This window comes from Myxocyprinus asiaticus, chromosome 9 (assembly GCF_019703515.2).
Source record: "Myxocyprinus asiaticus isolate MX2 ecotype Aquarium Trade chromosome 9, UBuf_Myxa_2, whole genome shotgun sequence".
NCBI lineage: Eukaryota > Metazoa > Chordata > Actinopteri > Cypriniformes > Catostomidae > Myxocyprinus > Myxocyprinus asiaticus.
Window position 1 is genome coordinate 4,183,257 of NC_059352.1, and position 16,469 is coordinate 4,199,725.

At 39.1% G+C, this 16,469-nt stretch overlaps 1 protein-coding gene across 1 annotated transcript; it reads left to right on the top strand.

The window, feature by feature from the left end:
* Window positions 1-4,453: 4,453 nt before the first annotated feature.
* Window positions 4,454-9,121, top strand: LOC127446384 (cysteine and glycine-rich protein 1-like). The gene is made up of 3 exons (XM_051707291.1): window positions 4,454-4,562; window positions 7,291-7,459; window positions 8,998-9,121. Exons 1-3 carry the CDS (start codon window positions 4,454-4,456, stop codon window positions 9,119-9,121), a joined length of 402 nt encoding a protein of 133 aa, XP_051563251.1.
* The last annotated feature ends 7,348 nt before the right edge of the window (window positions 9,122-16,469 follow it).

The window sequence follows — 16,469 nt, forward strand, 5'->3', positions numbered from 1 at the left end:
AATGATAATGATGATGAAGTTGATAATAAAGATGATGGTGGTGAGGATGTGATAAAGGTGATGACGAATGAGGTAATGAAGAAGAAGGTAATCAGGATAATGATGAAAAATAAGCAAAGATGATGTGAATAATGTGAGGATGGTGAAAATAATGATGGTGATGATGCTGATAAAGTGGTCTTTATGATGTGCTGTACATCCATCAGTGTGATATGGAAGAATATATTGAGGGTCAGTGTGAGACCTGTGCACTGGTGGTCGGTCTGCAGACAGACTCATGTTTAAGCCACATTAGATGCAGAGCTGCAGCTGCAGGCACTCATTTATCAGGCTTAACTGCACTGAATCCAATCTGACTGTGATGGAGTGATCCATCCAAAACACACACACACACACACACACACACACCATCACATCTCTGTTTCACATCATCCTGGGTAGTGGCCACATTTACTCGGTTAATGCGCTTTTCTCTGGCTATTCCGTTAAAACCAACATAGTAATTCTAGCAACTGTCTCCCACACAAAATTAATGGTGCCAAAGAAAACATTTCAATAATTTCAGGAGAAAACGAAGAATAAACAGAAAAGAAAAGTTATTAAGGCACAAATAGTCACAATAAACACATAGAGAAACTAGTGTATTAAACAAAAAAAGCAGACATATCATTGGACCAAAAATGACATCATGCTTTTCGATGTAAGGGCAAAAGTAAAATGTGATTTTACAGATTTTAGTCTATGCCATGAGTCAAGATCAAGTGAAATAGCAAGTGATTGCTATTGAATGTGAGATGGAGAGAAAGGGTGTGTCCTGCTGAAAAGACAGAGTAACAAGTGAATACAGAGGAGAGAGGGCCCTCTTCTGGTCATTATCTGAAACTGCACAAAGGTAGTGCAGAATAGCATACTCCCATACTACTCATTATTCAAAAGTTTGTATACTGTGAACAGGATGTACATTTCTGATTACATGCTACATTCACTAACAGGTGCAGTATAAAACAGATCTGCCTTCTAATTCAATGTGACAAATGATGAACATGGTTTATCACCTGCAGACTGCCAAAAAAAGTTTTTATATCTAAAATAAAAAAGCTAAATGAAACATGGCACATAAATAAGGTCATGTGATAGCAATGTGGCATATTGCTGTAACGCTAAAAACTGCATACTTTTTCATATAAAAAAAAATTAACAGGATCTTTTTTGCTGTAGTGCTCAGGGCAAACATACTTTGGTAAACATGATTGGCTATCATCTAAGTGGCCCCAACTGAAAATAAATAAATAAATAAATAAATAAACCTCTATAAAGGGATAGTTTTTCCAAAAATGCAGATTCTGTCATCATTTACCCAGCCTCAACACTCACAATCAATGGACTAATCGATATACAGATAATAATTTACTCACAGATGCTGCTAAATATGCTTTAACTGAGCCACTGGCAATATTATTCAGTTATAATCAAGAAATGAGCACAGAACTACAGCAGCTCTCTAATTCGTCACATAAACTTCACAGCACACAAGTCACCCTCTCTCTATGCCAGAACAGATGCTGAAATTTACATGAAAACCCTCCTGTCTTTGCCTCTAATGGTGGATTAATGCATTGGTCACACACAGGTTTAGAGGCCAGCCGTAACACATGTCCAGATAGTTTCTGTTTGTGTTGACAAAAGGGCTTTATAAAGACTCCATTATCTCTCTCTCTCTCTCTCTCTCTCTCTCTCTCTCTCTCTCTCTCTCTCTCTCTCTCTCACACACACACACACACACACACACACACACACACACACACACACACACACACACACACACACATACACACACACACACACACACACACACACACATACACACACAAACGCACACACATACACACACACACACACACACACACACACACACTATCTACCTCTCTGTCTGTCTGTCTTTTAGGAAACATACTTTGCGTTTTACATGAGATGCTACAACCATTTCAAATAGCCTTTACAAAAGTACTGTGGTGGTAGCATGGTACAATGATGATATCACATGTTAATTTCATGGCACTTTGTTATATACCATATGTGGTACCATTTCATTTCCACATTCATTTATCATGGTATTTAAATAGTACTCTAGGATACTTAAACCAGAACACCACAGTATTACCATAGTACAGGTCCAATAGACACTATAGTAATATGGTTCTTTTTGTTAGTAAATTCTTAATAGGCAGAGTCATTCGCACTAAATGTAAATAGTAACAAAATGCATCTTCTTTGTACTTAGAGCAAATAGTGTTAGATACTAGTTGCACCAGTTTTAAAATGGGGTTAGATTTCAGAACAGTTAGTTTTGGGTCACAATATGATAGACAACCAAGCAAACAAGCAAACAAGTGAGCAAATAAACAAACAAACAAGCCAGCGAGCAAGAAAACAAGCAAGCTAACTAACTAACTAACTGACCAACTAACTATGAACCAACTTTACTAACTTCCAATCTACATAACTGCCTACCTAACTACTAACTTACCTAACTAACTGCATACCTAACTAACTATAAACCTACCATCATTTGAACTGTTATTATGCACTGTCTAATGCCTTGTACTTAAACATTACTAGTTTATAGTTTTTAGAATTCAGAACAGTTAGCTTTGGGCCACAATAGGATAGACAAACAAACAAATGAGCAAACAAGTGAGCAAACAACCAAACAAGCAAGCTAACTAACTAACTAACTAACTAACTAACTAACTAACTAACTAACTAACTAACTAACTAACTAACTAACTAACTACCAATTTACTTAACTGCCTACCTAACTACCAACTTACTAAACTAACTACCTACTACTCAACTATCAACCTAGCTACTTACCTAACTAACTAACTACTTAACTGCCTACCTAACTACCAATGTACATAACTACATACCTTCCCAACTATCATCCTACCTGCTTACTTAACTACATATCTACATAACTAACTAACTAACTAACTACCTATTTACTTAACTGCCTACCTAACTACCAATTTACATAACTAACTACTTACTACCCAACTATCAGCGTAGCTACTTACCTACCTACCTACCTACACTAACTAACTAACTAACTAACTAACTAACTAACTAACAATTTACTTAACTGCCTACCTAACTACCAGCTTACAAAACTAACTACCTACTACTCAACTATCAACCTAGCTACTTACCTAACTAACTAACTACTTAACTGCCTACCTAACTACCAACGTACATAACTACCTACCTTCCCAACTATCATCCTACCTGCTTAACTAACTAACTAACTAACTATTTACTTAACTGTCTACCTAACTACCAACGTACATAACTAACTACCTACTACCCAACTATCAACATAGCTACTTACCTAACTAACTAACTAACTAACTAACTACTTATCTGCCTACCTAACTACCAGCTTACAAAACTAACTACCTACTACTCAACTATCAACCTAGCTACTTACCTAACTAACTAACTACTTAACTGCCTACCTAACTACCAACGTACATAACTATCATCCTACCTGCTTACTTAACTTCATAACTAACTAACTAACTAACTAACTACCTATTTACTTAACTGCCTACCTAACTAGCAATTTACATAACTAACTACTTACTACCCAACTATCAACGTAGCTACTTACCTAACTAACTAACTAACTAGGATGGAACTTGCAAGTGCCTTGGTGGAAGAGTGGGGTAACATCTCACAGCAAGAACTGGCAAATCTGGTGCAGTCCATGAGGAGAAGTTGCACTGCAGTACTTAATGCAGCTGGTGGCCACACCAGATACTGACTGTTACTTTTGATTTTTAACATTCTTATAACATTCAAAATTTCTCCTCGCATTCCACAGAAATAAATAAAGTCATATTGGTCTTTTACAACACAAGAGTGAGTAAATCATGACAGAATTTTTGTTTTTGGATGAACTATCCCTTTAAGACACATAGTTTCCCTTATGTATCAAAAAATATGTCACATCTCTCTCTCTCTCTCTCTCTCTCTCTCTCTCTCTGGTTCTGTTTTCCCTCCCATTGCTCATCTCTTTATCTGCCTCATTCTCTGTCTATCATCTGAACTCTTTGTGATCTTCTAGAGGACCACCATCACACACACTATCACTGCAGGTAAGAGTAAGATCTTTACATTTGTCTCCATTAAATGAAAATAAATCCGTCACACATGACAAGACAAGAACAAATTTCCTCACCCTTATGTCCAGGTTTGATATCAGACTCACAGTCTATAGGGTATATATTGTATGATGATTATTTGTAAAAGATTGTTACATAATAGAATGCTTTGGGAAATATTCAAAAAACTAACTGTGGATTTGTGCTACATTGTAACAACTTCTTTGCAGTATCAAATTTGTGAACTAATTTGTGTATAATTGTTATGTGTGTGTGCCAACACTATCAGGATGCCACTTGGAGGGGGAAACAAGTGTGGCTGCTGTCAGAAGACAGTGTATTTTGCAGAGGAAGTTCAGTGTGAGGGACAAAGCTTCCACAAATCCTGCTTTCTGTGCAGTGAGTAAACTCAGCTGATCGGACAGCTGCAGTAACACTTTTGTGTGTAACAGATGTTTTTCCCCTGTCTACAGTATCTATATCACAAAATAACGCTTTAAAGCTCAACCTATGACATTTATTAGAGACATAAATCACATCTATACCAGCTTTAACTGGATACCGATTGGGAGAAATCTGAGTACTGGAGTAAAGGATGTGCATTAAATGAGATTCTGTAGCATATGTGGAAATGGGTGGTGACGGCAAATTCTTTAGAGATTGTACAAATTATTCACTGAAAGTGTTAAATAGAGTGGAAAACTGATATTAAATAAAATTGTCAGCTGTCATCCTGTTTATCTTTTAAGTGAATGTACCGAAACACCAACACAGAGGAAAAATTGACTGCCAAAATGTTGCTCTTTAATATCTCAGGAGACCTAATGTTTCATTAAGCAACAACTTTGTCTCAGATGTTGCTCCTAAAATCTTTTGGAGACATAAATGAGTCAATAGTTGACTTACAGTAAGAGAATAAAGCTAGAAAAGGAATGTGGATGACATGAGATCATTTGGTCTTGGAAAAATATTTTTCTTCAGTTCAATCTGAGATCTCTGAATTTCGATTGCAGAATATTTAACTGCAAGTTTAATTATACACATACGCTAAAAATGTATGTGTTGGATTTACTTAAAATATACTATATATGTAGAATTCTTTAAGTAAATCCAACTTATGGTCATTTTATGTCAGCACAACTAGAAAGCCTTTGTTAGATATACACAAATGTATCAGTTCGTTCAGCTTTATTTACTTAAAAAGGTATGTCACACGAAAAAGATTTAACAGCTAAAAGCAAGTTGCTTCAAATTAACATTTAGATCATTGTTTCTACTTAATTTAATGGACTCTAAAGAAAATGATGACTGAGGTCAGTCTTTAAACTTGATTCCCCAAAGAAGTGCAGATAAAGCTGCACTGCAACAATGTATGTTCACATGCGCAGAAAAGTGACATGGATTGAACAGGATCCCGCTTTACCAAAGGGAAAACTAATCACCCTAACGGTGACTTTACAGAAAACAACCAATTACAATAAAACAACATTAATAATACTTAAGAGCTACAATCTCAAAATGAATTCTTAAATTGTCATTGAGCCTCTGAGCTAATGAGAATAGTCCTTTAGCTGGAAAGCTGGCATGAGTTTGGATACAAGACAGAAAGCCAAGCATTTAAATCTTCTCCGTTCTAACAAGCGTGGCCATGACCGAACATTACTCTCGGTTCATCTGCCTTACATGTCTGCACACTGTCTGTGTCTGACTGCAGTTCTGTAGTTTGTGTAGAAGATGACTCTTGCACATACATGTAAATTAATTGTGGACATCAATGACAGAAGTATTATGTCACTAAATTCCAGTAAAGAGTGGAGGGAGCGTTTATGTTTAGGTGTTTGTGTCAGATAAAAAGACAAAAAGGAGAAATCTCTGGAGTATTTCAATTGTTTCTCCTATACAGAAATGGGATGAAATGGAGAGCATTTTATACATTTGCTGAAGTCTCCAGTTTGTTTCTCAGATGTCTCAGCTTCAGATGAGATCTCAACTGTGTCTCAAACTGTGCTCAGAATTGCCAAGATATCAAAGTCTACCATTAAAGTCTGAGATTACAATATGATGTCAAACATTCAAATAAATTTTCTCAAGGAAAAATGATCTGAGCTATCAGAGATGCCACTTCTCCAACTTTAAAGCTCTATACTCTTTCTGTATGTCAACAATTGTCTCGTTTGTGTTTATTTTTATTCACATCCACACTAATCCATTTTCCTTTGAAAACTTTGTTTTTAGTTTCCTAACTTCATCAGAAAACATGGATGTACGATCTCCGTCGGACTGGGAGGGTCCTCAATTTCTTTTTCGCTGTAATTCTTTTTTTCAGCCCTGTGTTACATTTTAATGCTTAACTAAAATGAATGACACTTTTATCAGTGGAGTAGTTAGGCCTTTTTATGTATCCAAATATAAGGCTTAATAATTAGTCATAAATTCCAATCAAATTATTTTGTATTTATTTTTCCAAAATATACTAAAGATGAAAATATAAATGGTGGGATAGTATGCACTACAGGAAAATTATTAAATTCCGTATGCATCAAAGTTTCAGCCTGATACTAATGCACCTTTATACCCCTATTATTAATCTTAAAAAAACTCATTTCATTTGGGTGTGCAAGCTTTCATTTTGGATGGAATTTGCACATCTTGGAACCCCCTCTGCACAGGCCTGCCAAAATGACACTTCACTGAGAACTCTATTCATCTGCAACATTCCGCAACCCAATTTACTTCCATAAACTGATATATTTTCAAGTGCAACAGGATGTTCAAATGTAGGGCAGGACTATATCAGGAACTGATTGGATAATGAAAAATGAGTGTTATTCTTAATATATGTCTAAATGGAAAATCAATTTAGAGGCAAACATTTTTTATGTAGAATAACATGCATTAATCAGTCATGCATAATAAGACCAAAAATGTTCAGAAAGTAAATATGGTCAATTTTGATTTCAGATTGTAGTCTTTGGAGAAAAGAAAGAGCAGCCTATGAGCAATAAATAATTTGTACGCTCCAAAGTGCGACATTTCCAACAGTTATCTACAGAGCACATGGCCTAATGCTTAAATACAACTGTAGGTTGAACTGAACGCATGCATGTATCTTCTATATTAATTGCAGTGGTGTGCAAAAAGAACTTGGATAGTACAACTGTAGCTGTACACCAGGATGAGATCTACTGCAAGTCCTGCTATGGCAAGAAATATGGCCCAAAAGGGTATGGCTTTGGTGGAGGAGCAGGTACTCTGAGTATGGACACAGGCGAAGCTCTTGGAATCAATCCGGCTGGGTTAGTGGCTCATCCCTGTACCTTTTCAACTCAGTAACTCGGTAAAAATAATTTTAAAAAGTAGGTATTACTTAGGTATTATGATTATTTACACAAAGGCAAGAAAATGAATAGGATGGGAATAAAGAGCTAAAATTAGCCATTGTGAGTCAGTCAGGTTTAGAGTTATGGTGCCTTCACGTGCTATCGGAATTATTGTAAATACGAGTTCCCCACTCGGAAATTGCACATGAACGACCCCTCAAGTCGTAATTATGACTGGGAAACTCTGAGATAATTTTGATACCTGAGTTTCTGAGAAGGGAGGAGTCGTAAATTTTCAACATGGCGGAGGAGACTATGGTTTCTGTAGTGAATGACAGGTTTAATTCATTTTTATATATACAGCTAATTGTTAATGCTTGCCGTTTCGGTCATATTCATTTATGTATATCAGCAACCATTTGATGCGTGTTGTACATTTCACACCATGAAAATAGCTTATATTTGACCAAAGTAAAATGGGGGCCTGGGGTAGCTCAGCAAGCAAAGATGCTGACTACCACCCCTGGAATCGAGAGTTCGAATCCAGGGTGTGCTGAGTGACTCCAGCCAGGCTTCCAAAGCAACAAATTAGCCCGGTTGCTAGGGTGGGTAGAGTCACATGGGTTACCTTCCTCGTGGTCGCTATAAGGTGGTTCTCGGTCTCGGTGGGGCGCGTGGCAAGTTGTGTGTATATGCCGCTGTGAATAGGAGACTTACAACATATCTCTGCAGAACAAAAATGGGCTTTTCCCAGTCAGTGGGCATTTTCAAACCATTGAGATTCCCTACTTTCATTGGATAGTTTAGAAATGCCCATCCCCAGTCTGAAAACGGCCACAGATTTGAAAACACCCATTACTGTTCTACAGAGACCTATACTTGGTGAATAGGGTGAGCCTACACATGCGGTAGGTCTCCGCGGTAACATGCTCAGTAAGCCACGTGACAAGATGGCTAACTGTATCAGAAGTGGAGGCAACTGAGATTCGTCCTCCGCCACCCGGATCGAGGTGTCACTGCGCAACCATGAGGAATTAGAGCGCACTGGGAATTGGACATGCCAAATTGAGGAGAAAACGTGACGTACTCATACTAGTTTTGACTATATATATATATATATATATATATATATATATATATATATATATATATATTTATTGTTTTTTTGTCTAGAATCTTATCAAGAAGAATGGAATGTTTTAGAGTGAGACAAAATAATTAATGCTAATACTTACTGATGTTTCTGCTGTTGTTTTCCCTCCAAAATGATGTCACTTCCTGGAGGATGATGTCACTAAGGAACTGTCTTTTGCTAGTTAATTGCAAATTTGCAATGAACTCTCGATTTTTGTAAGGAAAAACAACCTTAAACTTTTGCACAGTGCTGTTTATGATGGGGGCATGAAAATGTACTGCATAGTAGGAATGAACCAAGTAGAATTTACTTTTATACACATAAATCATTGTGTTTTACCACTGTGTATCAAAGTAACCAATTTAACTTTTTCACACAGACAAACAGCCCATCGTCCAACCAATAACCCAAATGTGTCAAAATTCGCTCAGAAGCTTGGTGGGTCAGACGTGTGCCCTCGATGCAAAAATGCTGTGTATGCAGCAGAGAAGGTGGAAACGTGAGTCAGTTTTTCTCAACAAAACGCGTACACTGTGTTCCAATGTCAAGTCTAGATGTGTTTTTGTTCATGTTTTGTGTTCATGTCTTTTATTTTGAAAAGTGTTTCCATGTCATGTTATTTCCTGTTTCCATGCCATGTTTGTTCCTGTTTCCTTGGTCATGTGATTTCATGTTTCCCTCCATGTTCATGTGTCTTGTTTTCATTGGTTTATTGTCTTGTTACCTTGTTATCAGTTCTGTCTTGTCATTGGTTATCATTGCCATGTTTCTCCCTTGTCCATGTATTTAAGCCTCATGTTTACCATTGTCCATTGTCAGGTATTGTGAATGTAACTTTGTTGGATTGGTCATGTCATGTCATGTCATGTCATGTCATGTCATGTCATGTTTAGCCAAGTCAAGTTAAAGTTCATGTTTTTGTATTTTGTTCACGTTGGGAGTTATGGTTTTTGGATTTCACGATTGATAATAAACTGCACTTGGGTTCATCACACATCATCGTCTTCATCGTCTGCCTATCATTGCCAGCATCGTTACATCCAACCAGTGCTTATTGAAAGCAAAATGCTGTGTCAAACCAACAAAACCACAGCCAATCAGAATATATTTTATGTTTAATACTTTGTTCTTCGAATACTATTATAATTTTCAAAATCCACATTTGAGTGCAAAGGATTTATAGCTGTGGGCAAAAATATTGGCACCCTTGGTAATTATGGGAGGGATTTCATAATTAAATTAATATTTCTCCAAAACACGTTGGCCACAATTATTGGCACACCTAGAAATTCTTGTAAAAATATAATATATATAATAAATATAAAATATATATATGGGAATATACTTCATATATATATATTCCCATTCATATTTTACATTTTTTAGTGCACCTAGGTGACTAGAAACATATAAGAAAATAGCTAAAGCATTGAAAATACCCATTTCCACCATCAGGGCAATAATTAAGAAGTTCCAATCAACTGGAGATGTTAAGAATTGACCTGGAAGAGGACACGTGTCTATATTGTCTCCAAGCACGGTGAGGAGGATGGTTCGAGTGGCCAAAAATTCTCCAAGGATCACAGCTGGAGAATTGGGTCTTGGGGTCAGAAAGTCTCCAAAACTACAATCAGACGTCACCTGCACCACAACAATTTGTTTGGGAGGGTTTCAAGAAAAAAGCCTCTGCTCTCATCCAACAACAAACTTAAACATCTTCAGTTTGCCAGACACTACTGGAACTTCAAATGGGACCAGGTTCTATGGTCAGATAAAACAAAAATAGAGCTTTTTGACAGCAAACACCCAGAGATAGGTATGGCGCACACAGAGAGGGAGCCATATTGAAAAGTACCTCATGCCCATGGTTAAATATGCTGCTGGATCTTTAATGTTGTGGGGCTGTTTTTATGCGAAAGGTCCTGGATATCTTGTTCAGATACATGGCATCATGGACTCTATCAAATACCAACAGATTAAAAAAAATCAAAACCTTACTGCCTCAGCCAGAAAGCTTAAAATGGGCCCTGATAGGATCTTCCAGCAAGACAGTGATCCAAAGCACACATCATATTCAAAGCAAAAATGGTTCACTGACCACAAAATCAAGGTTCTGCCATGGCCATCCCAGTCCCCTGAACTGAACCCCATAGAAAACCTGTGGGGTGAACTGAAGAGGAGAGTCCACCATGTGGCCCTCTGAATTTGAAGGATCTGTAGAGATTCTGTATGGAGGAATGGTCTCAGATCCCTTGCCATGTGTTCTCCAACCTCATTATGCATTATAAGAGAAGACTCAGAGCTGTTATCTTGGCAAAGGGAGGTTGCACAAAGTATTGAATAAAAGGGTGCCATTAATTGTGCTACACATATATTTGGCAAAAATATTATTTTTTTGTTAAAACTTGTGTTGTGTTTGCAATTGTTTGAAATCCATTGGGGGTATATTTTTATGGATCTTAAGAATGAAAGATCAAATGGATAAGCAATAAAAACATATTTTTCACAGCCTTCTTTGCTCATATTTACCAAGGGTGCCAATATTTTTGGCCACAACTGTATGTAGGCTACTTTTAGTAGTTAGTATTGTTAGCCTCAAATCCAATCAAATCACTTTTATAGTCACACAACCATATACACAAGTGCAATAGTGGGTGAAATTCTTGGGTACAGTTCCGAGCAACATAGCAGTCATGACAGTGATGAGACATATACCAGTTTACAATAAACATCAGATTTACCAACACAATTTCAAATCTAATATACACATAATTACACACAACACAATATACAAATAATAACATACAATGTACAGTATACAATACACACAATATAGATACACATTATACAATAAAAAATAGTATATATAGTATATATAAAATATACAGTAGGTTGTATTGTACTGTATTGACATTCAGGCTGTCGGTTGATAGTCAGTTGCCAGTGTGTTGTTAAGAGAGAATATAATTTATGACAGTCCAGTGTGAGATAATATGATTAATAAAGTGCAGTGTTGATGTATATTGATCGTGAGAGATCAAGAGTTCAAAAGTCTGATTGCTTGGGGGAAGAAGCTGTCATGGAGTCGGCTGGTGCGGGTCCTGATGCTGCGATGCCTGATGGTAGCAGCGAGAGCAGCCCATAGCTCGGGTGGCTGGAGTCTCTGATGATCCTCCAAGCTTTTTTCACACACCGGCTGGTATATATGTCCTGGAGGGAGGGAAGCTCACCTCTGATGATGTGTCTGGCAGTTCGCACCACCCTTTGCAGGGCTTTGGGGTTGTGGGCGGTGCTATTGCCGTACCAGGCGGAGATGCAGCCAGTCAGGATGCTCTGTAGGACTGTGTGAGGATGTGGCGGTTCATTCCAAACTTCCTCAGCCATCTCAGGAAGAAGAGGCTCTGATGAGCCTTCTTCACAACGGCCTCAGTGTGGACAGACCATGTGAGTTCCTCAGTGATGTGGACACAGAGGAACTTGAAGCTGCTAACTCTCTCCACTGGTGCTCCATTGATGGTGATGGGACTATGTTCTCTGTCTTTTCTCCTGAAGTCCACCACAAACTCCTTTGTCTTGCTGACGTTGAGGGAGAGGTTGTGCTCCTGACACCAGCATGTCAGAGTGTGCACCTCCTCTCTGTAGGCTATTTCATCATTGTCAGTGATCAGACCTACCATCGTCATATCATCAGCAAACTTAATGATGGCATTGGAGCTATGTGTTGCCACACAGTCATGTGTGTACAGGGAATACAGGAGTGGGCTGAGAACACAGCCCTGTGGGGCTCCAGTGTAGAAGGTCAGTGATGAGAAGATGTTACTGCCCATTCTAACCACCTGGTGTCTGCTTGACAGGAAGTCCAGGATCCAGCTGCACAGCAAGCTGTTTAAGCCCAGAGCCTGGAGTTCCTCATCAAGCTTGGAGGGCACTATGGTGCTGAATGCTGAGATGTAGTCTACAAACAGCATTCTCACATAAGTGTTCCTTTTTTCCAGGTGGGAGAGAGCAGTATGTAGTGTAGATGCAATGGCATCATCAGTGGAGCGGTTGTTGCGGTAAGCAGACTGCAATGGGTCCAGTGAGGGAGGCAGCACAGAGCAGATGTAATCTCTGATTAATCTCTCAAAGCATTTGCTGATGATGGGGGTCAGAGCAACAGGACGCCAGTCATTTAAGCAAGTGATTTTGGATTGCTTTGGTACAGGCACAATGGTGGACGTTTTGAAGCATGTGGGGACCACAGACAAGGAGAGGGAAAGGTTGAAAATGTCCATAAAAACGCCAGCCAGTTGGTTCACGCACGCTCTGATGACGCGGCCCGGTATGCCGTCTGGACCCGCGGCTTTGCGGATATTCACCCGTCGGAAGGATCGTGTTACATCCGCTACAGAGACGGAGAGTGAACTAACCTCTGTAGCTTCGGCCACGAGAGCTCTTTCCGTGAGGGTGGTGTTATTTCCCTCGAAACGAGCATAAAAAGTATTTAGCTCATCCGGGAGAGAGGCAGCGGAGTTTTTATTCCCTTTAAAGTCCGTGATGATATTAATTCCCTGCCACATGCTTCTAGAGTTGGTGGTGTTAAACTGTCCTTCAATCTTGTTCCTGTACTGGCGTTTTGCTGCTCTGACAGTTTTGCGGAGGGCATAACTTGCGCATCAAGTGCCACGCGAAAATCGCTATTAATCCAATGTTTCTGGTTGGGGTAGATCCGTACTGTTTTGGTTGGAACAACATCCTCTACGCATTTTCTGATGAAACACGTTACGCTATCAGCGTAAAGCTCGATGTCGTCATCAGAGGTGGACCGGAACATCTCCCAGTCTGCGTGATCAAAACAGTCTTGTAGCATAGAGTCTGATTGGTCTGACCAGCACTGGATCATTCTGAGGGTGGGTGCTTCCTGTTTCAGTTTCTGCCTGTAAGCGGGCAGAAGCAGAACGGAAGAGTGGTCCAATTTGCCAAATGGTGGGCGGGGGAGGGATTTGTAGCCATCCCAGAAGGGAGAGTAGCAATGGTCCAAAACCCGGTCCCCTCATGTGTTGAAACTGATATGTTTGTGGTATTTTGGTGCGACTGATTTGAGATTGGCTTTGTTAAAGTCCCCGGTCACAATGAACGCGGCCTCAGGGTGTGCGGTTTCCTGCTTGCTTATACCCCCATACAGTTCCTTGAGTGCCCGGTCTGTGTCGGCTTGTGGCAGGATGTACATAGCAGTGATAATGACCAATCAATAAGGCAGACAACATCCAAGACAAAAAAAAAAAAAAGAATTGTAAACAAAACAAACAAAAAACTACAATGTTGTGTCGGAGGTCGCAACACAGCAGCCATACTCGGCACCATCTTGGCTGCAAAGATGCCTACCAAATGTAATTTTAAACAATATGTATAAAATCATGAGCACTCACATGAGATGAAGACTCACAGTTATATCTGTAGCCTTATAAAGCTGTTTTATTCTACATGGAGAGGGTCTGCACATGGGGGCTGCCATGTTAAGATCACATGACCAGCCGAATACTACTCACTTAATTTCAGGAACCGCCCTGTTATTGGACACTTTAATTAGATTAAATTAATCATGGCTGATGGTGAATAGTGAATTTCTACAATGCCATCGGTAACAAAAAATGATTGTATTATATTTTGTTTGAATGATGCTGCATCCAGGCCCCTAGGTGTCCAAGACGACATGCATAAAATATTACTGAGTGAACCTTTAAACAAAAACTAAATCAATATTTTATTTTATTACAGACCTCAAATAATGCAAAGAAAACAAGTTCATATTCATTTATAAACAACACAATACTAATGTTTTAACTTAGGAAGAGTTCAGAAATCAATATTTGGTGGAATAATTCTGATTTTCAATCACAGCTTTCATGCGTCTTGGCATGCTCTCTATCAGTCTTTCACATTGCTGTTGGGTGACATTATGCCACTCCTGGTGCAAAAATTCAAGCAGCTCGGCTTTGTTTGATGACTTGTGACCATCCATCTTCCTCTTGATCACATTCCAGAGGTTTTCAATGGGATTCAGGTCTGGAGATTGGGCTGGCCATGACAGGGTCTTGATCCGGTGGTCCTCAATCCACACCTTGATTGCCCTGATTGTGTGGCATGGAGCATTGTCCTGCTGGAAAAACCAATCCTTAGAGTTGGGGAACATTGTCAGAGCAGAAGGAAGCAAATTTTCTTCCAGGATAACCTTGTATGTGGCTTGATTCATGCGTCCTTCACAAAGACGAATCTGCCCGATTCCAGCCTTGCTGAAGCCCCCCTAGATCATCACCGATCCTCCACCAAATTTCACAGTGGGTGCGAGACACTGTGATTTATAGGCTTCTCCAGGTCTCCGTCTAACCATTAGACGACCAGGTAGAGGATTGGTGATATATATATATATATATATATATATATATATATATATATATATATATATATATATATATATATACAGGTGCATCTCAATAAATTAGAATGTCGTGGAAAAGTTCATTTATTTCAGTAATTCAACTCAAATTGTGAAACTCGTGTATTAAATAAATTCAATGCACACAGACTGAAGTAGTTTAAGTCTTTGGTTCTTTTAATTGTGATGATTTTGGCTCACATTTAACAAAAACCCACCAATTCACTATCTCAAAAAATTAGAATATGGTGACATGCCAATCAGCTAATCAACTCAAAACACCTGCAAAGGTTTCCTGAGCCTTCAAAATGGTCTCTCAGTTTGGTTCACTAGGCTACACAATCATGGGGAAGACTGCTGATCTGACAGTTGTCCAGAGAACAATCATTGACACCCTTCACAAGGAGGGTAAGCCACAAACATTCATTGCCAAAGAAGCTGGCTGTTCACAGAGTGCTGTATCCAAGCATGTTAACAGAAAGTTGAGTGGAAGGAAAAAGTGTGGAAGAAAAAGATGCACAACCAACCGAGAGAACCGCAGCCTTATGATTGTCAAGCAAAATCGATTCAAGAATTTGAGTGAACTTCACAAGGAATGGACTGAGGCTGGGGTCAAGGCATCAAGAGCCACCACACACAGACATGTCAAGGAATTTGGCTACAGTTGTCATATTCCTCTTGTTAAGCCACTCCTGAACCACAGACAATGTCAGAGGCGTCTTACCTGGGCTAAGGAGAAGAAGAACTGGACTGTTGCCCAGTGGTCCAAAGTCCTCTTTTCAGATGAGAGCAAGTTTTGTATTTCATTTGGAAACCAAGGTCCTAGAGTCTGGAGGAAAGGTGGAGAAGCTCATAGCCCAAGTTGCTTGAAGTCCAGTGTTAAGTTTCCACAGTCTGTGATGATTTGGGGTGCAATGTCATCTGCTGGTGTTGGTCCATTGTGTTTTTTGAAAAGCAAAGTCACTGCACCCGTTTACCAAGAAATTTTGGAGCACTTCATGCTTCCTTCTGCTGACCAGCTTTTTAAAGATGCTGATTTCATTTTCCAGCAGGATTTGGCACCTGCCCACACTGCCAAAAGCACCAAAAGTTGGTTAAATGACCATGGTGTTGGTGTGCTTGACTGGCCAGCAAACTCACCAGACCTGAACCCCATAGAGAATCTATGGGGTATTGTCAAGAGGAAAATGAGAAACAAGAGACCAAAAAATGCAGATGAGCTGAAGGCCACTGTCAAAGAAACCTGGGCTTCCATACCACCTCAGCAGTGCCCCAAACTGATCACCTCCATGCCACGCCGAATTGAGGCAGTAATTAAAGCAAAAGGAGCTCCTACCAAGTATTGAGTACATATACAGTAAATGAACATACTTTCCAGAAGGCCAACAATTCACTAAAAATGTTTTTTTTTTATTGGTCTTATGATGTATTCTAAT